This window comes from Hylobates moloch, unplaced genomic scaffold (genome assembly GCF_009828535.3).
Source record: "Hylobates moloch isolate HMO894 unplaced genomic scaffold, HMol_V3 SCAFFOLD_2, whole genome shotgun sequence".
NCBI lineage: Eukaryota > Metazoa > Chordata > Mammalia > Primates > Hylobatidae > Hylobates > Hylobates moloch.
This window is the reverse complement of record NW_026652277.1, coordinates 87,933,516-87,957,700: the sequence shown is the minus strand read 5'-3', so window position 1 is coordinate 87,957,700 and position 24,185 is coordinate 87,933,516. Positions and strand designations below refer to the sequence as shown.

General features: G+C 35.3%; 1 protein-coding gene across 9 annotated transcripts in view; it reads left to right on the top strand.

Annotated features, from left to right (window-relative positions):
- Nucleotides 1–19,742, top strand: part of MYO6 (myosin VI) — a 152,934-nt gene extending 133,192 nt beyond the window's left edge. For 5 of the 9 annotated variants that reach the window (XM_032152890.2, XM_058435045.1, XM_058435055.1 and 2 more), the window contains 9 exons: nt 426–504; nt 1,729–1,889; nt 4,437–4,466; nt 7,559–7,597; nt 10,737–10,840; nt 11,609–11,740; nt 14,788–14,814; nt 17,185–17,403; nt 17,937–19,742. In XM_032152890.2, coding sequence (XP_032008781.1) covers nt 426–504; nt 1,729–1,889; nt 4,437–4,466; nt 7,559–7,597; nt 10,737–10,840; nt 11,609–11,740; nt 14,788–14,814; nt 17,185–17,403; nt 17,937–18,136 — 991 coding nt within the window. In that variant the 3' untranslated portion in view covers nt 18,137–19,742. Of the gene's footprint in view, nt 1–425; nt 505–1,728; nt 1,890–4,436; nt 4,467–7,558; nt 7,598–9,072; nt 10,841–11,608; nt 11,741–14,787; nt 14,815–17,184; nt 17,404–17,936 lie in introns of those variants that run through there. The other 4 variants (XM_058435058.1, XM_058435060.1, XM_058435064.1 and 1 more) reach the window with 4 other exon arrangements.
- The last annotated feature ends 4,443 nt before the right edge of the window (nt 19,743–24,185 follow it).

The window sequence follows — 24,185 nt, the reverse complement described above, 5'->3', positions numbered from 1 at the left end:
TAAAACTATGATTTGTTTATTGTTTTCTAAGCTAGATAAATGACATTTCTACTTTTCTGCAGTTTTACAACTGATAACATTTTGAAAGATTGCCATGATAGGGTAGAGACAACGGATGAGTTGTTGACTTGGAGAGGGAGTAGAGGGAAGCACCTTTAATCAGGACCTTACAGCCAGGCTTTGTAACCACATTCATCTAGAGGTGTTAAAAGTTATAGAATATAATTATATTTGTTTTATTTAAGAATTATTGTCAATAGAATTAAATTTTATTTTATTCAAAATAAGTTGATGTACGTGACCAGGAGGTTAATTTGCATTCCCAATCTGTTACCTTTGTTTATTATTAAATAATAGTTAAATTGCTTTCTGAAGGATTCCTTATTTTCTGTTAAATTTTTGAAGAGTTTTCTATTTTTTATTAGGAAACTTGAGATGGAAGCAAAGAGAAAACAAGAAGAAGAAGAGAGAAAGAAAAGGGAAGATGAAGAAAAACGCATTCAAGTATGTACTTACTGAATTGAATTTCTATTAAAATGGAACCTACAGGCCAGGCGCGGTAGCTCACGCCTGTAATCCCAGCTCTTTGGGAGGCCAAGGTGGGCGGATCACGAGGTCAGGAGATGGAGACCATCCTGGCTAATGTGGTGAAACCCTATGTCTACTAAAAATACAAAAACCAATTAGCCAGGCATGGTGGCAGGCACCTGTAGTCCCAGCTAATTGGGAAGTTGAGGCAGGAGAATGATGTGAACCCAGCAGGCAGAGCTTGCAGTGAGCCAAGATGGCGCCACTGCACTCCAGCCTGGGCAACAGAGTGAGACTCCATCTCAAAAAAAAAAAAAAATAAATAAATAAATAAAATAAAATGGAATCTACAAAAGAAGTGAAAATGAGATCTTGATTTGCTAGGTAAGCTGTTACTAGTTTATCCTAGAGACCAAAGGCCAGTTTTTGAAGTGGTTATGGGAATGGACTTTGGAGCTAGGGAAGTGGGTTCAAATCCAAGATCAGTCACTGACAGAAATTGTGAAATTGTAGACATTATAGTGAGTAACTGTGGGTCACAGTTTTCTGTCTGTAGAATGTGAATAAATAATAGTTGCAAGCATTTGACAGTTAATACATATTAAAGCATTTTGAACACTGTAGATCAATAAATATTAATAATTGTTTTTATACCTAGGGGAAAGTTAAATGAAAATTCACTTAAAATGTTAAGTTTTAAAATATCATATAACTTTGTAGATACTGGAATTAATAAATTAGGATTAAGAGTCTCTCTCCACCCCTAGTTTTTAAAAAGTCCCATGTTGAGAATAAATTGCTCATGTATTTGAGTTTCTGTTGTCATGGCTTTCATAATATATCCTAAGCATAACCAAAACTTTAAATTCCTTACATCTGCTCTCTAGGTGTTAGTGTTAATGGGATGCCTAAGATACTCATGTGTTGTTTGGGACACTAATATTTATAGTCACAGAATTATGGAGCTGTGGTTCTTCTACCTTCTCTTGGTCTTGGGAAAGAGGCAAAATGGGGATGTGTTTGAAGCATTAATCATAATAGAGAAGAAAATAGAGACTGAAGAGATCTGTGCTTAAGCAATTCCTTAGTAAAGAACTTGTATGGGGGCAGTTATGCTTTCCCTTTATTTTAAGTAATAAGGGGAGTGATCAAGTAAACAAGGGAAGAACTCTTGGTGAAATAGCTTTGTGCCCTTGTCAGGCTGAAGTGGAGGCGCAGCTGGCCCGACAGAGGGAGGAGGAATCCCAACAGCAAGCAGTTCTGGAGCAGGAGCGCAGGGACCGGGAGCTGGCCCTGAGGATTGCCCAGAGTGAAGCCGAGCTCATCAGTGATGAGGCCCAGGCCGACCTGGCACTGCGGAGGTACTGGGGCCCTTGCGTGGGGTATAGCGCTCTCTCCTTTGCTTTCTCTACCTCTCTGCCTCTCATTTCCATGCAAAAGGGAATAGGAGAAGATAATATTCTGAAGACCTTGATGTATTTGAGCTAAAATAATTTTAAAATTATTTTTATCGACTTTCATACTCAAGTGAATGAGATAATTGATTTTTCATCATATTATTAAACTGTTGACAAATAAGACTAAAATTTCACTAATGAGTACTCTGTTAAGAAAACATATCAACCTTTACCCTGAAATTGTTTAAGAGTATAGTGTATTAGGTAGACACCTAATTTCTAAATACCTGTCATCAAACACTGGCATCGAAATAAGTGACTGTGTTATATAATGCAATGTAATGTATTTGTAGTTGAGATTTTTCTAATGCAAAAAAATTTAATGTATTAAATATCCTGTCAGTTGAAATGAGAAATGTACATTGCAATGCCTCAGAATAGATGAGTTTCCCTTTCCAAGAAGGGAGGGTTAAATTCATTGAAATATTTTGGCTTCTTGGGTTTCTGAATTATCTCTAAGCACTCCACTATAGTGGAGTGTGTAGGAATGTGGAAGCTCTTATTAAAAGTTGCAGAAAGGTTTAATAGATTCAGTTTAAAAAAATTTATTATGTAGAAGCATTAATTATTTTGATTATTTATAATAACAAAACTAATTTGTGAGGTTCCTTTGTATGTAGGTATATATATGTTGTATATATACTGAGAGGCACATAGGCACATGTAACCATGCTTTTCCGAACTTAAAAGCAGTTTATGACAAAATATAGAGTACAACCACTAGATGGCGATGTTTCCTTGTGAAAGGATCAAATTGAAATGTAATGGAATATTTGGCAAAAAAACAAAAGACGGGGAAGGAAAAAGGCATATTGAGTTGCCTTCACGCTTTTTCTATTAGGTTGGTGCGAAAGTAATTGCGGTTTTTGCCATTGGGAAAACTGCAATAACTTTTGCACCAACCAAATAGTATGTGATTGTATTGGGAAGCTCTGGGACTGCTTGTATATGAAAGTACATTATACTGTAAATGAACTGAATATGGCTGTATGAACAAAAGATGTTATGATTATTAAGCTCTTGGGTTTGAGTCCAATATTTGGGCTCTTTATTAAGATTTCACTATAATTAAAATATTTTAGCCCAGATAGGGCTTTTATAAATGCAGACTCAGCTCAGCTGCTGTTCTGTTCCTTCCACCTGTGTTACATCAGAATGATTGGGAGTCTTTATGTGTAACTGACTAGCTGCCTAGGGCAGGCTCTTAAACGAACCAAACTCTTACTGCTGCTATCCCTGATGTCTGTGAGGAGGTACTGCAGTTGACAGAGTTAATTTTATTATGGCAGAAGTCAATTTCTAAGGGGCTTGTTAATGGAGTCATTATTGGTACTCATCATCAAGCTTTATGTTTATGCACTTGAAATATTAAGCTAGATCCAGTGCCATTCCATATACTGTATATAAGATACTGGCTCATATGTGGACCCCTTCTCATCTTCAGAAAGGTACATGTCTTCCAGGTTGAGTAGTCTCTGAGAAAGAGTGGATCGTTTAGGACCTTTAACATAAACAAGTTACCTGTAATTTAAGAAGAATTAGCTAGGTAATGGGACCATATTAAGTAATGAGGAGATATTCAAACCCTTATGACTTGAAAGGCAGAAGAGCTAGTTTTAGTTATGTGGTTCGGGCCTAGGTATGGTATGAGGAATGCCCTTCAAATCCTTTCTGTCAGCTCTCCAGGAAGCTTTCCCTGACCCTCAGTCCTCATGAGCTCCTTCCCTTCTGGACATCGTGGTTATTTTATACTCTGAACTACAAGCATTAGCACTTAATTATGAAAGATATTCTAGACAGATATCACATGTTTGATAGTTTAATCTTACTCCATGGGCTATAGCTAAATGTTTTTGAATGTTTATTTTACCTTTGTTAGCACTGAGTGTTTTCTCTAACAAATTTATGAGTAAGAACTAAGTAAACTGTTCCTAATCTATAGCATGATGTTGTTGGGGTCTGTGCTGTGTTAAAAAATATATATATTATAGATCGATTCTGCTTCAATAAGCAATTTTAAGTTACTTTTCCAGCTTGGATTCTTATCCAGTAACTTCTAAGTAAGAATTGTTTTCGACGTATGTCATATGTTCTAAAATATAATTTCAATCAGTTACACATATGATCCTTGATGCAAAGAGATGGTTTCAAATGACCTAAAATTGTAAAATAATATCCAGATTCTATTAAAAACAAACCTCACAATATATGAATTTTCTAATCTAGATGTAATGTATTTGCTCTTTAATTTTCACTGCATGCCTTATTTTCCAATCATTTTTAATGAATACATAAAAATATATTAAAATTCTGAGTGATCTCATGTGTTGTTAGAAATAATTGAGTTTTTAAAATCAATGAGTAAAGTAATTGAAACACAAATTTGCGCAATCCAGATTTTCACAGTTCACAATTGGTTACGATATTAACTAAAATATATTCTTTTCACAGAAATGATGGAACAAGACCCAAAATGACACCGTATGTCACTTACCTTTACCTTTTTAAAAATAGGTTGTAGATACTTTTTTGGGAGTAGTTTTCTCATTGGAGTAAATTTTAAATTATTTTCTTCTATTGAAAGGTAATGAGATAACCTTTTTCATATTTTTCTTGTCTAGGAAAAATGTTGAATGCTCTTGTTTGGTGCTCAATCACAGTAGCTCATGATTTGGTTTCCTTCTTTGTATCGTCTGTTTAAACTATAACGTAATACCCATTTTGTTTTATGTTTTTTTTTTTGAGACAGAGTTTCGCTCTTGTTGCCCAGGCTAGAGTTCAGTGGTGTCATCTCGAGTCACCACAACCTCTGTCTCTCGGGTTCAAGCAATTCTCCTGCCTCAGCCTCCCAAGTAGCTGGGACTACAGGCATGCACCACCATGCTCGGCTAATTTTTGTATTTTTAGTAGAGACGGGGTTTCACCATGTTGGCCAGGATGGTCTCAATCTCTTGACCTCGTGATCCACCTGCCTCGGGCTCCCAAAGTGCTGGGATTACAGGCGTGAGCCACTGTGCCCGGCCTGTTTTGTGTATTTTTTTTTAACTGTCCCTTACCTTACTTCTTTATAGAAGCAGGTGTGGAGGCATAAATAATAATAAAATATTTGATTTTCAGTATATATGATAGTTCATTCTGCTGTATCTAAAATAATTCATCATCTGAAATTGTATATGTAATGCTAACTTTGGTACTAATGTATCTTTTTCGTATGAAAATCTACCCACAAAGAATCCAGGTAACATTTGGAATATAAATTTCATTTATATGAAATATAAAACATATTTTGTAGGTATGTTATGTATACTACATATAAGGATTTTGTAATATATATAAAATCTTTATTTTAACAGCTTTAAGGACTCCAACTTAACATTTATGATGAGGATTCTCAACTCTATCAGGCTCCAGTCCCAATAACAGTTTTTTAATAAATGATGCAACCTCTGTAAACAACTCTCCAAACAATATATGTAAAGGAGAAATACAAGGATAGTCATTTATAATAAAACATTTATTTAATATGAAAGTGCTTGTGCGTAACTGCAGTAGAAGACAAGCGATCAGATGTTTTTGGTTATGTATAGAATCACCACGAATGCTGTGGCTACAAAGACAAATTGATATAAGAATGTTGTGTTGGGCATTCACATGCCATGAAATTGTGAACAATCCTTTGTGAAGTTCTGAACAGAGCCAAGTACAATATTCTCTCAATTACGCAGTATTTGCGTAAGCCCTAGACAAATTCTGTGAATATTAAAGGCATGCAAAAAATACGTTGTTTACATGTAAAACTTTGTTTACATGTAAATTATGTGTTTGCATGTGTTTTTCACCTCTATATGTCTCACGGACATGTTAAAGTTAAATGGGGCATGGAGCAGTTCTTCCTTGGATAGGCCATTTGGCATTCCTTTCCCCTTATCTTGGCAGATGCCAGGAGTATACTCACACATCGTTGTTACCACAGTACTGCCCCAAATTTTGAAAATATCTGTGAGTGGGCACTCTTGCCCTCCATTGCCACAGCTGCTTTATAGTTAACCATTTGAGCTTGAATTAAATAAGCCCGCAATCAATGTCTAAGGTGAAATTATATTTGCATATAGTTTGGTAAAATCAGAAGGAAGAAAGCACCTGCGTGCAGGAACCATTTCTGTCTGGCGAATTTGTTGCAATGTATTGGTCTAGGTCAGGTGTATCTTGATGTAGGGTCAGGGAGGATAATGCATCAGTAGAGACTGCCATCCATTGTGGTGTCAGAGCACACAGAAAAACACCCGTGTGATCAACAGACCCAGTGGTAATGAGATTTGAAAGTCCATGGACTCACTTAAAACCTACCATGGGAAAAGAAATGGAGGAAGCTTTAGGAGGAAAAGATGGTAAAAACAGATGCTCTTGAATCCTGAGACAAAAACCTTGAGATGGAGTGATAATAGAATTAAACATACTTATCAAAATCATGCTGCATTTGAAAGTGAGAATCTGAGAAACTACCAGCTTAAAGAGAGATTGATAAATGTATTGCTCAAAGGTAATTTTTATTAGATTGTATTTGTGTTATATTTTGTTTTTGCTGTCCTTCACTGTCAGCTTTGAAAGATATCTTGTTCTCTGACTGTGCTTTCATAGACCTCCATCCGTATATAATTGTAGACAGTGTTCATTATGAGAAAAGAGGAATACAGGAGTCTTCTACTCCTTTAGTCAGGGTCCCAGCTCTTGGCAGGCATTCAGGAAATTGCACCTGGAAGCAAATACACCCATCGTCTTTTCTTATGATTTTACTGATTTGGAAGGGTTTGAGGTTACTAGAGTTTGATGAGTAGAATGAATGAGAAAATAATTATGAAGGAAAAGAGCAAATAGCAGGGAAATCAGTTAAAGAAATGTTGATGAACACTATGAAACTTCATTCCGTTTTAAAGAATTAAACAAATTTTGAGAAAAGTTACACTCTTCTGGGTAACAAAAGCAAAATAAGTTTTTTGCCTTTGGCAAGTGTTTATCCCTGGAAAATCAGAATGCCTCAGATCTTTCATTAGTCCCTGTTTTGATATTCTTTTTCTTAAAAGCATGCCTCGATTTGGAATTTTTAGAGCTTTGAATACATCACATTCTTTTTAAAACTCTGACGCTGTCAAATACATCAGCTTGTGGTTTTCACCATTGTGCCGTATCTGAGTAATATTTACTAAGCAACTCTAGTGCAAAAATCCTCATATGGAATCTATATCTTGTCAAGTTTCCTGTATGGATTTAGACCATGTTATTTGTATTCTATATGGAAAAGAATACCATAAAAGCGTTCCTGAGATTTTATCTAAAAGTTGCTACTGCAAAAATGGAGAGACATTCAAATAACTTGAACTGGATTTAAACAAAAATTTTTCTGTGTGTTACAGCTAGATTTGTTGAATAGTATATTATAGGCATTAACAAAGTAAAACAGTTATGAACAATTGTTAAATAATATTGAAAATATATATTTTAATTATACTTCTAGATATTTAATTTATGTAGTATGCCTTTTATGTAACCATGTTGTATTATCATTTTTCTTGTAGGGAACAAATGGCCAAAGAAATGTCAGAATTTTTGAGTAGGTTAGTGCAGTGTAATTGGGGGAAATAAGTGTTCACCTCAAAATCATATTTTTAAATTACTTTTGATTATTTGGACCAGAACCTGTTACATGAGTAGCCTACTCTTTCTATGTAAAGTGATATTTCTTTCTGTACAAGAAATATCACTTCTCCCTCACCCCACCCAACAAAGAAAAAGTTAAAAACCAGTATTCCTCCAAAGTCGTGGGGATACCATTGGCATTTTGAGTGGGACAGTTCCCTTGACAGTGGAACTCTACTGCTTATCTCTGGCCTCCACCAACTCGGTCTCAGTAGGGGACTTCTTCCCCTCATCATGACAAAATGAGTATTTTGCAACTCTCCCTGGGGTGGTGCTGCCCCTAATTTGGGCACCACTGTGCGTCGTTGAAGAGGAGGTAGAGTAAGAGCATGGCTCTTGAGGGGCTCTGCACTATGGCACATGGTTTGAAAACCACTGGTGTAAATTGAGCCACCAGCAGGATCTGGTCCATTACTTTTATAAATGGATATGATTCACTAACATGTTAATTCTTAATTTTGAAGTTACAAAGATAATTAAAAGTGTTAATATATTAACACTTAAAAATCAGTTTGCTACTATTGTATTCTTTACATGATTGTCTTTATAGCAAGTCTGAATAATCAGCAAATTACCCCTTTACTATTTTAGTAACTCCAGAGATGGGGGTGGGGAAACATTTAAATGTGTTGCATTGATGTACTTCTTTGGATGCTATGTTTTTTAGTAGATACAGTTTTGTTTGAGGTAATAGGAATGAAAAGTTAGGGATATTAAAACCATATTTTAAGCAATAATCATTTGAATTTAATGTAATTTTTAAAAGTATCAAAACACATTTTACATATATTCTAATACCTTATATACATTCTGACAATCTATAAAACTGTATATTATGTCAATTTACCTCTTCTTTCAAAAGAAAAGATAACAACAAAAACAAAACATAATAATTTTTAGCTGCCCTCCTAGAAAAGACTCCCAGAACAGCTTAAAAATAAAAGGAATTTTTTTCGTTTATTGATTAGTAGTTTAGGGATGTAGAAAAGACAAAGAATATTTGAATAAATGTAAAAGCATAATTTATTGTTAAGGAAATGAGAGACCTTGCTGATACACAGCTGGCCGTTTTTGAGCAAAGCAATTAAGACCAAAAAGCTACATGGAAAATTGCCACTTAGACCGCTTATGAAATGTAGAGATTCTGCAACAAAGCTAAAACAGATTTTAATCATAAAAATACAGGAAGGACTAATGGCCACACATTATTCTTTAGCTAGTCTTATATGTAACTAACAATCACTATGTCAAACAATTTTAAGTATGTAGGATGAAGTATGCTATTTTTTATTTTCTAGAATGAAAGCATACACAGGCCTTTTAAAGAAGCAAGGGTACCTTATTTATTTCATTGTTAAGCTTAATATTGAAAGAATAATTTCTTTTACTTCAGGAAGAAAGTAACATATTCTCAGACATCATTTTTCAATTAAGTTTGTGTCTTCACTGCGTGCCAGGATGGCTGTTATCTTTCAAAATGTAAAAGACTGAGAAAACACATGTTTATTTTCAGGTATTATATCTTGATCAACCCTCTTTAAGAGGAAGTATATTTTAGATAGTAGATGATAATGGAGAATTTCCTCGTGTGATACCTAAGAAGCAATACTTTTGTTCTTTAATACTTATTTTAATATTTTGTGCCACCTTCTTTTCATGTCTTGAAATGTGATGTATTTAAACTCTTCCCTTGTTCCACTGAGCTTAAAGTCTTGCAGCTTATTCTGAGTGTCTGCTATTTGCAAGTGTAATCTTTTGCCGAAAAATAAGTTTATTATTACAGAAAATAAATTGTTCCCATATTTTCTGATTAATGATCTCAAATTATATGCATAAAAGTCTTAAAGGCCAGGTGTGGTGGGTCAACGCCTGTAATCCCAGTACTTTGGGAGGCTGAGGTGGGCAGATCACTTGAGCTCAGGAGTTCGAGACCAGCCTGGGCAACATGGCGAGACCCCATCTCTACAAAAATTATAAAAATTAGCCCGGCTTGGTGGTGGGTGCCTGTAGTCCCGGCTATTTAGGAGGCTGAGGTGGGAGAATTGCTGGAGCCCGGGTGATGGAGGTTGCAGTGAGCCAAGATTGTACCACTGCACTCCAGCCTGGGTGAAAGAGCCAGACCCCTTCTCAAAAAAAAACAAAACCAAAAACAAACAAAAAACAAAACCAAAAAAGCAGGCCTTAAAGCACTGCGTAGCAGTTTTGAAAAAGTTGAATTTATTTCATTTTATTGAGTGCTTTGGATTTTATTTCTTTCCTGTTTCCCCATACGTGCTACTAAATGGGTCATGATACAGCACTTGTGCCCTTTGAAATCTCTGTTATTTACCTCATGAGCTAAAACCTCTTGAATTTACTAGTTTTCTTATTACTTATGAGGGTGTGGTTTTTGTCTGCTTGTAGAACTTTTCTAAGTGTTCTTATAGCAGTGAAGCCTAAAAAGTAAAGAGTTTCCAGATTCCATCCGTTCTTTAAGCCAACTTGAGTGACTCTAATGCAGTGGGTTGCAGGTTTTGGCTACTTACCTGTGTACTCTGTAAACATCCAGAGGCCCAGGGATATTCTGAGCCACTGTGTGTGAATGGAGTTTGGCCGTCTGTAGCTTTCCGCAGTCTCTCCAGGTGATTGCACTGGGCAGCCTCATTGCTCATAAACAAAACTTTAATATGCTTTTAATGATCTTTCAGGTGTGTTGAGGATTTCTTTCTTGATTTTGAGGAATATATGTCAGTATATTTTTAAACTTTAAGTGTTCATATATGTATTAGTAAAAACATTGAAACTGAAGTCTGGGGGAAGTTTGTGGAACTAGAATATTAGAATCAAAAGTTTGGATTTAAAATCTAATGTGACTATCAATTGGCATGCTGGAAATTTTTAATTTATTTGGCCATCTTTTAGTATGCCATTATTAATCTCATCCGTCAAAGAAACAAAAATTATGTTTTTCTAGTAGCTGTTTCCGGTTTTCAAACTTATGCACGCTTTCTTGCCTCTTTAGTCAATGTTTTCTTCATGTTTCTGGTTTAAACATGCAAAAATGTGTAATAATTACAGAGGTCCTGCTGTACAAGCCACCAAAGCAGCTGCTGGTACCAAGAAATATGATCTTAGTAAATGGAAATATGCAGAACTACGTGATACCATCAATACTTCTTGTGGTAAGTGTTTGGAGAAGATCAAAAATAGAAAATGTTGATAGTGATAGGTGATAAATACCTAGATTGGGGTGAGGTGTGTGTGTGTGTGTGTGTGTGTGTGTTTGTATGTATATATAATACCTATATTATCTGAATCTTTTGGTCCATGAATGCACAGTAACAAATGGCAATGCAGTGCTTTCTTTTTAAGGCTATTTTTCTTCCCACAGAACAATTAGAGTAAAATACTATATCCAGAGGATCCCACATAGTTATGTTCTTATTTAAATCACAGTGTTTGAATTCAGAAAACTATGAGTAGGAACGATGAATTCAGAAAACTGACTAGAAACAAAAGTATCATAATTGTACATAATTTCTCACTATATTTTCCTCCACTGAGTATCTCTGCATAATTATAAAAAATGTCTTGCTTGTGAATCTAGTTTGTATTTTATCACAGTGACTTTTTATTCTATTGTAAAGACTTGTTGCCTTCGACAAGTTGCTTAACGTTTCTGATTCAATTCCTTCATATAAAAGACCTGTTTAGTTCAGAGTTCTTCTGTGGAGCAAATGATGTAAGATAGTAATACTGTGTAAGGAAATGATCTGTAAAGTTGAACAATAATATTATAAAATGTTTATCTTTATGAATAATTAGCTTACTTTTGATTTTGTACCATTAATTTAAAAATAATAAAATCTCCTTATGCCACAGATTATATCATTATGTTAGATGAATAAATTAACATGTCAATTTTTTTTTTTGCTCAATGTAATCAATAGATATTGAGCTCCTGGCAGCTTGCAGAGAAGAATTTCATAGGAGACTAAAAGTGTATCATGCTTGGAAATCTAAGAACAAGAAGAGAAATACTGAAACAGAGCAACGTGCTCCAAAGTCTGTTACTGATTATGGTAAAAACAAATCTGTACTTTTGAACGTTTTAAAATATATGTATATAAATGCATGTGTCTGTACTTAAGACATGGGTAAAATGTCCCGTATAAATTTTCTATTTTAGAACAGTGAGCCATTGAACCTAATACAGCCTTGATGGCCTGTCTTTTATAGCATTATTTTTATGAGTATGTCTTTAAACTCATACTTGTTAAGATATATTGAATTTACTATAATTGAGACAAGAATTTTCTTGTCTGAAGAGAGTTTGCATGTGTAATTTTCACACACACATGTGCACACACTCACAAGATTAAATGTGAAAATGTCAGGATTGCCATGCATCTTTTACTTTACATGTGAAATGAATTTTACATGTGAAAATGAGTTGCTAAAAAGGATGATGCTTAGTTTTTATTTTTAAATTTTCTATAATTTTTATTTTTTAAATAAATAGAGATGAGATCTTGCCATTTTATCCAGGCTAGTCTCAAACTGCTGGGCTCAAGCAATCCTCCTGCCTTGGCCTTCCAAAGTTCTAGGATTATAGGCATGAGCTACTGCTCCCACCCCTTTTTCTAATTTTTAAAATTTAATGTAGCTCAGTTTTTAGAAATAGTTCCCTGAAATACTCAATATTTTTATCTTTTTTATATGTAGCTATAAGTACTTTTCTTTTGCTCCCAGAATAGGGTTATAGCCTGGAAAAAGAAAGGAATTGATTCATGCATTGTCCATTTACACTCTAATTCCTTTGTTTCAAAAATAATTTTACTGCAAACATTATTTTACAATACTGCAAATATATAAAAGTGAGAAATATTACCTTGCTTCAGACTAGAGTTTTGCCTAGATCAAGATGTGATTTTTTGATTGGGATCCTGAACATGGATTTTGTTACTTTGTTATGCAAAAGGCCAAGGTGTATACTTGAAATTGGAAAGTAGAGTAGAAGAGATATAACCTAGTAAAAGCATGCATGAGCTTTAACATTGACTGAGAATACCTTGTGTGATATGTGAGTTGTAATTTCAATCTTTAAAGCAATAATTGGATTTACTATGTTTAAATTGGCACAATTTATTAGCTTAATTCTGGTTAACATCAAGGTGACAGCAGATTCAATATTTTGTGTGTTTTTTTCCCCCTAAGTGGTATATTCCCAACAGTTGATAGTATATCTTAGCAATGCAGGACCCAGGTTGACTTAAAAAATGAGTTCTTGGTTATATTTTGCTTTCCTCACTACCTTCTAAGTAAATAAAAGCAGTGTTTAAATAAAGTCAATTTAATAGTGGAATTTTAGTGTTTCTAAGTTGTTGCAAAGAATGGATTGAGTGAGGGCAATATTATTATTAATAAGGGTAATATTAGTGCCAGTTATTGCTCAAGGGGTGGCAATCAGAATATAGGGCTATGCAAGGGCAGTGGGAAATCACTTGTAACCAAGAAGTGGCAGGTGGAAGCCCCACTAAATACTGTGACACCACTCTCTTCTCCAGTTTCATATTTTTCCTCTTCTAATTAAACACAACAAAATGATTACATTAGCTGTTCACTGTGTACTGAGTTCTGACCACAGATTACCTTTGTTTTGGAAAAAATGACAGTGGGCTATTCTTTTTAGCTGTAAATGTTATAATTACTAACTTTAACTTGACAGACTTTCATTATATTGTATTTAAAAATTAATACATCTGAGTGATCACACTTCTTAAAACAAAAAGAGGTTCTTGTTGTAATATTTGGCACACACATTTTAAATTAATGAACACATATTTATTGTATTTGTGACTCAAACTTTGATACCTTATTCATCTAGCTTTATCCAAAAAAGATGCAAATAATACGTGGCTCACCTTGCTGGTTCAACTGCTGTTTCTGTTTGTAATATATTATTTGGGAAAACAAAAGAGTAGATTAGGAAAGCTTCCTAAGGGTTCTATCAAGGTCTATGAACAAATTTAGGAATTTATGTGAACACAACCCCACACATACATATTAAGCCTTCAGAGAACTTGATTATGAGTCATTTTCAGGATATATTTTATCAAATGTAACTTCTGCTCTGAAAAGTACTTTTTTTTTGCTTTTCTCTTTATCTTTATGTTCTTTCTTATACAAAATTCATCTTGACACAGGAGCATAGCTAAAAGCAAAGGTTAAAGAGCACCAAGAAGCTCAATTGAGAAAATTCTATACTTAAATGATTTCCTAATGTGGCAGCTAAACACCCTTTAAAAGGAAGTGCTGTGTAGTCTAATATTTAGAAGGAACAATTCATTAATTTGAGAAAATAAAGTGATGACAACTTATGATTAACAAAAATGTAGCTTCATATTGTTGACTTAGAGAGTAATAGGTTGACAGCTAATGGTAAACTCTTAAAATAATGCCTAAGGAGCCTCAGACCCTCTTCCTGGTACAGTCCTGGATGAGCATGCTTTCATCTCATTTACTGCAGAGGGAGATTTTTTAGAAATAATTTTTTGGGCAGTGACAAATCACCTAGTAAACATTTAGAGTAATTAATTGTTTAAAACAATGATTTTGGAAAGTAGTTTTATTTTATAGTTTATAAAATAAAAATGGCGTGAGTTTAAGATTTAGACAGTTTAAAGAAAGCAAAACATACTGTTACCAAAAAGTAGTAATGTTTTTACTCCTGTAATGTATATAATTTTTTGATGAATTCTCATTGTTTTCTATGAAAATTCTAGTAATGTATGAAAGGTACTATAATGTCTATTAAGTCATTGTATTAGGTTTTTGTTTGGATGTATGTTCCAAAAATCACAAATGAAGTATGATTTTTTAATTTTGGTCCTTTTTATATGTGCTTCAATCAGAATTTCCTGAGCCTAATCAGTCAAAATAGCCTTTTAAAAAAATCAGAGAGCAGCACCTGCTTTTAGGTAATTCTGAGACTATTTGGCTTGTGGGTAGGATATTTACTTTCCAGTCACCACCTCAGTTGATGGGAAGGCTTTATAAATTAGAAAAATGCTCATTTGACAGTTTTGGCATTTTTATCTTTTCTTCAACATAAAATATTTGTTCACAGATTTTGCACCATTTTTGAACAATTCACGTAAGTCAATGGGTGGTAACTCATGAGCTAACTGGAAGATGGGTTAAAATACTTTACAAAGTACTAACTTCTATTAAAAGTTGTTTTGCTACAATTTTAAGTGGAATTGTAGTGTGTTAAAGTTGTTATATCCATACTAAGATATATTTTAATTTGAGATGATGCTTTATTTGGATCACTCCAGTATGTATATGTATTACAAAAAATCTAATGAAATTAATGTTTTATCAAATTACTTGCATTAAGAAAATGACTAGCATTTTAAACTGAGAGTATATACAATTCTTATTGTAGCAAAACTCTTAACATAGCAGCTGACCTTTTAGAATAAAGACTAACTTTTAGGTGCTGGTTTTGGTCACTGTATTTTCAAACACTGATGGTGTCTGCATTTCTGCCAAAGGTATTTTAGTTTTATAGATAATGTGATAGTGTATACAGGTTTAATAATGATACCTCCTTAAATAGGAAGAGGAGATTATTCTGTTACGTTTATAGCTTCTTATGATACACATTCTTTGATAATTTAAAAGCTTTGAGTCACCTTAGTGCACAGCAAATCTCTTGTAGAATTAGTTGGGCAGTAATGATTTGGGTATAACATCACATTCATTTGCCAACTGGTTGGACCTGATGTTTGGAAGTGCTTCTTATAATTTATAGGGCTGCATTTGAAGATTACACAATTGAATGTGAAGGAAAGTTACTTAGAATATTAGTTGCAAGCTTTTAACGTCTCCATCTTTGTGTTTTTCCAGATAAGCATTCGTTTCTAGTCTTCCCCAACAAAATTTCAGTTCTCCCGTTAGTAAGAAAAGCTATCAAAGACTTTCTATTTAGTTTCTGAATTTTATCCAGTATCTTAACTTACAGGAGACTTACTTCAAATTGAAAAGTAGGTTAATTAATGAATGACTATCAGTATCATGGTAAATTTCCTGTAAACTGGACATTAAATTCTAATTCACTACGTAGATGGAGGGAAGGTTTTTAAATTCTTAGTTTTGAATTAGTACATTTTCCACAATGTAGGGAGTTTTAAAAACTTAAAAGTAGAAACACTGAACTGTAAGTAGCTCTGGGAAAGCAGGAGCGAAAGAATAGATAAGCAGATGTCTGTTAATATGTGATGCGGCTTTTAAAGTTACTAACAAAACCGGGCCTCTCATTCTTTCATAGGCATATATAGCTTTGCTAACTGCTTTTTGCTTTCTCTGGTTTGCAAAGAAATACATTCAACTGCTATAAAGATTTTGCTATTTCTTGGTATAAAAAGTAGAATAAGAGTATTTTCATCCTTTCAGTATTTGCAAATTCTTACAAAAGCCGTGTGGCTGTTCTTGGCTTTATATCATATGTACATTTTACAATATTTCTTTGACACACTTAGATTTTCATAGTGAGACTCTTAATTGAGCTGCTGTAAATGGTTGTTCCACTTTTGAAGTTCTATGAGTATAAAACAGATTAAACAGGCTAACCAAAATTATGCTGCTAAAGATGTAAAGTCATTGCCCCAGGGAAATGTTTACATTTGCAGATAAAATAAAAACCTAATTGTTAAGTAATGAAAATTGAGCTAGGAATGAAAGATAGATATGAATGAAATGCCCAGTACTAGTAGAAAAGCAAGGATTTTTCTTTTCTTTTGGCAAGGAGAACCAAATGTTACATACTTTGCACTTACTGCATTGGATTTTATTCTAAGAGAAATCTGATTTCAGAGTAAGTAAGTATCTTTAAGGGAAAGTTTATGCTTACTGTTATAAGGTTTTTTTTTTGTCATATAGTTGTCTAAATGTTGTTAATATCTATGTCATTGTGGTCATTTTAAATCCTAAAATTTGTTGGCAAAAGAAAAAATTTTTATATGGCTTCTACTTTTTGTGGAAATAGTGATTAAACTGACAAATGTCTACATCCTTCAGATTTTTGAAATTACTGTTTATTTTGTTCTATCTTAAATAGTCGAATGAAAGTTACTCTACAAATTTGAACTCTTTGGAGGAAGAATATAAATCTAGTAAATAATAGTAGTTTGTTTTCCTGCCATGTGAGTTTATTTTCGGTTACCATTACAGTGATTTGTGGGAATCTGACAGGGGTTTGTTGCTGGTAGTGGTGGTGGTGGTGGTGTGTGTGTGTGTGTGTGTTTGCAGTGCTAGGAAACATCTTAAGGGAAAGACAATTCTAAGAAGTAACACTCTGAATTTTATTAATTCATAGGCAATAAATATTTGCATTTTGTTTTAAATTTACTATTAGGGACTTTTCTTCTTTTTAAAAAATTATTGGGGTATATTTTAGGATTCAAGGCTCTTTTCTTTTCCCTTGAGCTGCTGGTATAACTTTCCTTGTTCTGTGTAATAGCTCAGCAGAACCCAGCAGCTCAGATTCCTGCCAGGCAGCAGGAGATTGAAATGAACCGACAGCAACGCTTCTTCCGCATCCCATTCATCCGCCCTGCTGACCAGTACAAAGACCCTCAGAGTAAGAAAAAAGGCTGGTGGTATGCCCATTTTGATGGACCATGGATTGCCCGGCAAATGGAACTCCATCCTGACAAGCCACCCATCCTACTTGTGGCTGGTGTGTATGATTCACATGAAAGACAAATTATAAAACAGAAAACATCATAAACTCTCTGAATGAAACATTCTAATGTATAATATAATAATTTATTAAATTTCAGGGTTGAGGGATGGAGTCTTGCGGTTAAATCACATTTCCAGTTCAGTGAGGATTAACTCATTTATAATGTGAAATTGCTTGGATTAAATTATGTTCTTAGCACATAGAAACTTGTCTGTATCCTAAAAACGCTTCCATTTGTGTTTCATCATATCCATTGATTTGTAGTGGCTTGAGGAAATGTAGCATTTTTATTAACTCTGATAACTTGTTTGATCAATAGCAGTGTTTATTAATATTGAAAGGGTCCTTGATGGGGGACAAATTTTAATTGTTTCTGGTGATTTTATTAAGCAGATTTCCATCTTAGAGAAAAAGTCTTAGGAAGTTTTCAAATCTATGAGAATTAATAGGTATTTCAGGCATACAATTGGTAAGAAATGGTCCTGAAGAGAGAGAGATGGTGATTTTCTGATATCTCATGAATACAGGTAAGGACGACATGGAGATGTGTGAGCTGAATCTTGAGGAGACTGGCCTGACTCGGAAGCGTGGTGCTGAGATCTTGCCAAGACAGTTTGAAGAAATCTGGGAACGCTGTGGAGGCATCCAGTACCTTCAGAATGCGATTGAGAGCAGACAGGCTCGGCCCACCTATGCAACAGCCATGCTGCAGAATCTGTTAAAGTAGATGTTGCACACCAGCCTTACAGCTGGGAGCCTTTGCCATGGTACTTAGGTAGGGTGTGTGCCCCCAGATTTAACCATTCCATAATCATGTTAGAGTTACTTCTATAAAGTGAACAGATTTTATTAATCACGGCTTTTGGTGAATTTGTTTAAGGTTAATTATGGTAGCAAATTTTGGACCTAAAAATTATTTTTCTGTATCCTGCTGTAATTCCCAAAACTCTCATTATTCTCTAACTGTTACACTTGGGCACATTCTGATGTTTCTCATCCTTTGCCAGAAGACTACCTTACATGCATCGTAATTGTTCTCTAGGAAAAGAGAAGTTTTTTCAAAATTCAAAATACTTTTTAAGGATGGCACAGTACCATATAACTGGAGTAATAAAACATGAGCTTACAGTCTTACAATAACTAAACCACTTAAAATGATCCAGGCACTAATGTTTTGGTCTGAAAAGCTGTGTACTTTATAGACATTTTCAGACATGTTTGGAAATTTCCATTAAAGGTGGAAAACCTATTTTTTTCCTCCTTTGCAGTATCTTAGTTTGAATGAAACACTTCTAAGTTCTAGAATTCTAGAAAGAGCCTTAATGTATTTGATGTATTCTGTGATAAGAGGTACTAATAGTATCCAGCACAGATTTGCTTTTCTTTGCTAGCACAATGTGTGTTGCTGTCGGAATATTCTTTTTATATTATTCCGTGGAAAAATAAAGGAAATTCAGATTGTTTAAATGCCTAAAAGTTTTGAGATAAGTTTTGTTTCAGTTAGAAAAGGAAATAGGTTTTAGGTGGCATAGTGGCTTAACTGGACTGAATTCAAATATTCTTTCAACTTCGTCTCGATAGTGATTTTTGTATCAGAATCTTGTCCAAGTTGTTTCATTGATTTAGTAAGTGTTCTGCTTCCAACATCTTTCTTTTTAAGAAATTCCTAGTGTCTTTTTTGACCTTTGAGGTTTTGGTAATTGTAGACCTGTTTCATAAGCTTTGTAATTCAGAAGTCCTTGTATTTCGTCAGTGCTTGTTTTACATAACTGATAATTTTAAAATGTTTTCTTTGTGTGCTGTTAGTATTGATTCAAATGTCAGCAGCTTTAAGCCTAATATTTATGACTTTCACATTTGGAATTTAAAGACAAAAATACATCAAGGAGTTATGCTGACATAATTCTAGGGAGTTTTGTTGTATTTTAGAATAAAATTATAAAGTAAAATTATTCTCTTGTACTGCTTTTTTCCCCAGTTTTTAGAGACCCTAACCTTTGAAATGAAATTCCAGTGATTTATTTTTTCCCTAGAAAGATTACCTCAGTTAGGGAAGTATTTCCCAGCTGACTAGTGTTTGTGAGCCACAGACACTGTCTTCAGAATTGCTTCTCTCATGTCTTAGTATAGAAATATTTATTTATTATATATGCAAATGATTGTTGAGTTAAATTAAATGGTAGTATCTGTGCTATTAATTGAGAATGCAAATGTGATTATCTTTTGAAGGCTGTATTACTGCATAGATTCACCCACCCTTGGGTCATTTCGTCCCTGTGATTGGTGACAGAAGGTGTAGCTACTGAAATAAATGACCTGTTCTCTCTCTTCCATCTCTCGCCTTTAACTGGTGTTTTTATTTGTGTAGGATAGTGAATGATAAGCTTTTTTCCTAACCAGTAGTGAGTAAAGTTCTTGAACAAAATTTAGTAGCCAAATTGGTTTTTAATGACGTGTCTCTTTAGTACATTTTTCAGAAATAGTTTTATGTATCTTTTAGATACATTAATAGGCACTAGATGGAAAATTAAAGAGTTAAACATATTTAAATGAGAGAATCTAATGTTTTAAGAAATTTGTAAGAAACGTATCACAGCAAAGCGTTATGTCTTTAGTTGTTGACTGTAATAGTTAATACAATTATAGTTAATCTTAAGCCATAATGTTTCTAATTATGTCACATAGCTGTCCTAGAACTTATCTATTTAAAATAGTTTCCTGAGTTAATTTTGGCCAGCAGGGCAACTGCCCTAATTCAGATAGACTTACAGTAACCTACGTACAGTAGATGCACATACACACAGACACCCCTTTGCTGGAGAAACTTAGGACCCTGTCAGCCTTTTAAAGGAAACAGCAGGAATGGTGTCCTAAATGATGTTCATGCAGCTGCTTTACCGTATTCACAGTCAAGCCCATGCGTGCCAGGTTAAAACTGTGGAAGTCAAAAGTAAATTCACTCATATTTTAATCAATCATTTTAACTGAGATTTAAAATTAGAAGTTTGAACCACCATCTATAAAGAACTAATCTTTTCTTTTTTTTTTTTTTTTTTGAGACGGAGTCTCGCTCTGTCGCCCAGGCTGGAGTGCAGTGGCGCAATCTCGGCTCACTGCAAGCTCCGCCTCCCGGGTTCACGCCATTCTCCTGCCTCAGCCTCTCCCGAGTAGCTGGGACTACAGGCGCCCGCCACCACGCCTGGCTAATTTTTTTTTTGTATTTTTAGTAGAGATGGGGTTTCACCATGGTCTCGATCTCCTGACCTTGTGATCCACCCGCCTCGGCCTCCCAAAGTGCTGGGATTACAAGCGTGAGCCACCGCACCCGGCCAGAACTAATCTTTTCTTAATACCAGTTCTTTCCATAGCATATGCTTTGCAAAGGCAGCATGCTTAAAATATTTAAAATGAGAGGACAGAATGTTTTCACATTTGATTCAATTTTAATAGAATTCCTAATTGTGGTAACACAGTTGAGATATGTATTATGAGTTATGGGAACTCATTGAGAAAAGGAAGTTACTCTAATCTGCATATGTTAAGAGAATACTGAGTTTTCTTAGTTGTAAAGTTGGGGAGATGGCACCTTTTCAGAGGAAGGTGAAAATATGAGGAAGAAACAAAACAGTGCATGTAGGAGCACAGGGCCACACAAAGGCATTCTGATATTAATGCTCATTCTGCTTCTGTCATGACTTTTCATAGGTCATTCTTGTGAACCATTTTGTTTTGCAAGCAACCAAGGAAAGAACATCGTAAGTGGAAAATCAGTGGTGGTTGTGAACACTTAGAGAATAGCAATCCACAGGCAAGAATAATGGTGTTGTTTGTAGAGCTTTATTAACTGGATATTTTTTAAAAGACATTTTCATTCACAGGTTATTACTATGGTTCTCAGGGGATCCAAATATGTAGATCATTGGTTTTTTTTTTACCTGAAGTAGCTTAAGAGTACTTGGTTCAGTAGAATAAATATTTATTGAATCAATCAGTCAGCCAATTAATATGATGTTAGTGATAGACCTGCCTCCTTTTATGGAAGAGGTAACAGATCCAGAGAGGTCAAGTAATTTAGTTGTAGACTGAAAAATATATCAAAGCCTTTGCTCCAATCATATGCAACAAAAAGAACCAAAACAAACACTTTTTAGTAGCCCCTGTGGATTTACAAAGGGTTGCCTCTCTGTCATTCCACAACTTCAGAAGGTGTGACAGGTTTTCCCTATTTATCATTACCAATAATAACAAGTATTGAGAGTTTTAAAATTTCTCCCAGAAGATAAACTAACAAGGATGGAAGGGGAGGGCAAAGGATATCTAAACATGAAAATAAGGACATGTTGGAGTGGGGGAAACAGTTGTAACAATAAGGAAAGAGAAGAGCAACAGTGGAAGAGACAGGCTGTGTGCCCCTAAAGATTCTGCACCCGCAGTTTGGAAACACTGATACATTTTAGGACACAGAGCACTCCTAGATCTCTACTAAGTTTTAGAATGAATAATGTGTAATTTGTAGGGTCAGAATGTACGGTTATTAAAAGTTGGATCAAGATATGCCCGGTGTAGACATTTTAGCATATAGGAATGGCACTGCCACACTGGAGAAGGTCAGCAGTAAATAGGCATTCTGTACATAAGCCTCATGGAAGGGTAAGATGGAGAGACTGGCAGAGGTAGCACCTACTCTGCTGGGACCACATCTTTGAGTATGCTTTAGTTCAATTCAAATCACTGTATTCTTTCCCCATTGCTAACCTAATATATGAAACAAGCTTAGCTGTCTCAGAAGTTTTTCAAGAGATAATCAGGAAAAATTAATGCACATTCAAAAGGAGAATCTTCAGTGCAAATTTGTTTTTTGAAAAATGGATTTAGAGCCAGGCGTGGTGGCTCACGCCTGTAATCCCAGCTCTTTGGGAGGCTGAGGTGGGTGGATCACGAGGTCAGGACTTCGAGACCAGGCTGGCCAACATGGTGAAACCCTGTTTCTACTAAAAATATAAAACATTAGCTAGCACGGTAGTGGGTGCCTGTAATCCCCGCTACTTGGGAGGCTGAGGCAGGAGAATCACTTGAACGTGGGAGGCAGAGGTTGCAGGGAGCCGAGATGGCGCCATTGCACTCCATCCTGGGCAACAAGAGTGAAATTCCATCTCAAAAAAAAAAAATAGATTTAGGGGGTACAAGTGCAGTTTCGTTACATGGGCATATTGCATAGTGGTAAAATGTGGGCTTTTAGTGTACCTAACACCCAGATAAGCATACATTGTGCCCAGTAGGTAATTTTTCATCCCTAAACCTTTTCTCACCCTCCCACTTTCTGGAGTCTGTAATGTCGGTTATTCCACTCTTTATGTCCGTATCTACACATTTAATCCTAATTTGTACCAAGTAGCATCTCACCTTTAAATCACAGGCTTATTAGTTGGCTGTTTTCTTTTTACTTACGAAAATTCATCTAGTCAAACTGTCAATTAATTTTTCCTCATTTCATTAAAAGTGTATATGTAATGCTTTCTCTAAAAATTGATGTACTGGAAATACAAATAAATAAATGCTCCCTGTGTAGAATTTTCACTTGCATCTTGTGCTTTTAATACCGTTACAGGGTGTCATGAACAGGTTGTAAATGTTGCACTTATTGCCGTGTTTCAGATGGAATAAGTTGGAGAATTCTGGGCTCCTGAAGCTTGATCCAGTCGCCAGGGCTGGAAGCACTGTGTTAGGTGGCTGCAGGAAGAAGCAAGGAACTCAAGGTGATTGAAACTTCTTTGAACATTGGCCCCAAATTTCCTATGTGATCTCCATCCAGGAAACAGGCAGGATTCTGTGTGAGTGACAGCTACTCATTTTGCGGAGATTAGAGACATCAAATTTTGGCTGCCTTTCTCCAGACCCTTGCTAATCTGTGAGAAGACATAGGATGTAAAAACCGGGGACTCGAAGAAGGCTCCTTCTCCCTAAGGCCTTGAATGTAGCTGATCCATTCCCTGTGTCAAGAACCTACCATAATCCTGCTGGGTCCTCTGAGGGTGGAAGGACACTCTGGCCGTCTCACCTCATCAGCTCTTCCCTGGCTGGTTGGAAAAGACCAACCCAAAAGAGGGGTGATGCAAAGAGTGAGAGACACCACAAAATGGGACCCTCCCCACATAATATAGGGCTTTTACCTACTTCTCTTTCTCCATAGAAAACTACATTTCCTATACTAGTTAGAGCACAAGTAGTACAGGGAATGCAGGGGGTGAGGACTATGTTATACAGGAGTGGTAGTGATAGATCATTTTCTCTCCTGATGAAATGTTTTCATGTACTTTTGGTCAGCCTATCATGCTTCTATCATTTGTTTTCCTTTGTGAAGTTCCAGGGATATGGAAGTGAGTAGGTACACCTCTTGCCACCATTCTTTGTTCTGTGGCACCTTGTCATCATATTTCACCTTGAAGTCCTTGTCTCACATTATAGATCTTCACTTTGATATGCACACACCAAAGTTAGTGTGGGGAAGTAGTCAGTGAAGTTATTATAGGATGACATTGTTCATCTGTGGGGAAGTAGTGAAGTTATTGTAGGATGACGTTGTTCATCTGTGGGGAAGTAGTCAGTGAAGTTATTATAGGATGGCGTTCATCTGTGGGGAAGTAGTCAGTGAAGTTATTATAGGATGACGTTGTTCATCTGTGGGGAAGTAGTGAAGTTATTGTAGGATGACGTTGTTCATCTGTGGGGGAGTAGTCAGTGAAGTTATTTATTATAGGATGGCGTTCATCTGTGGG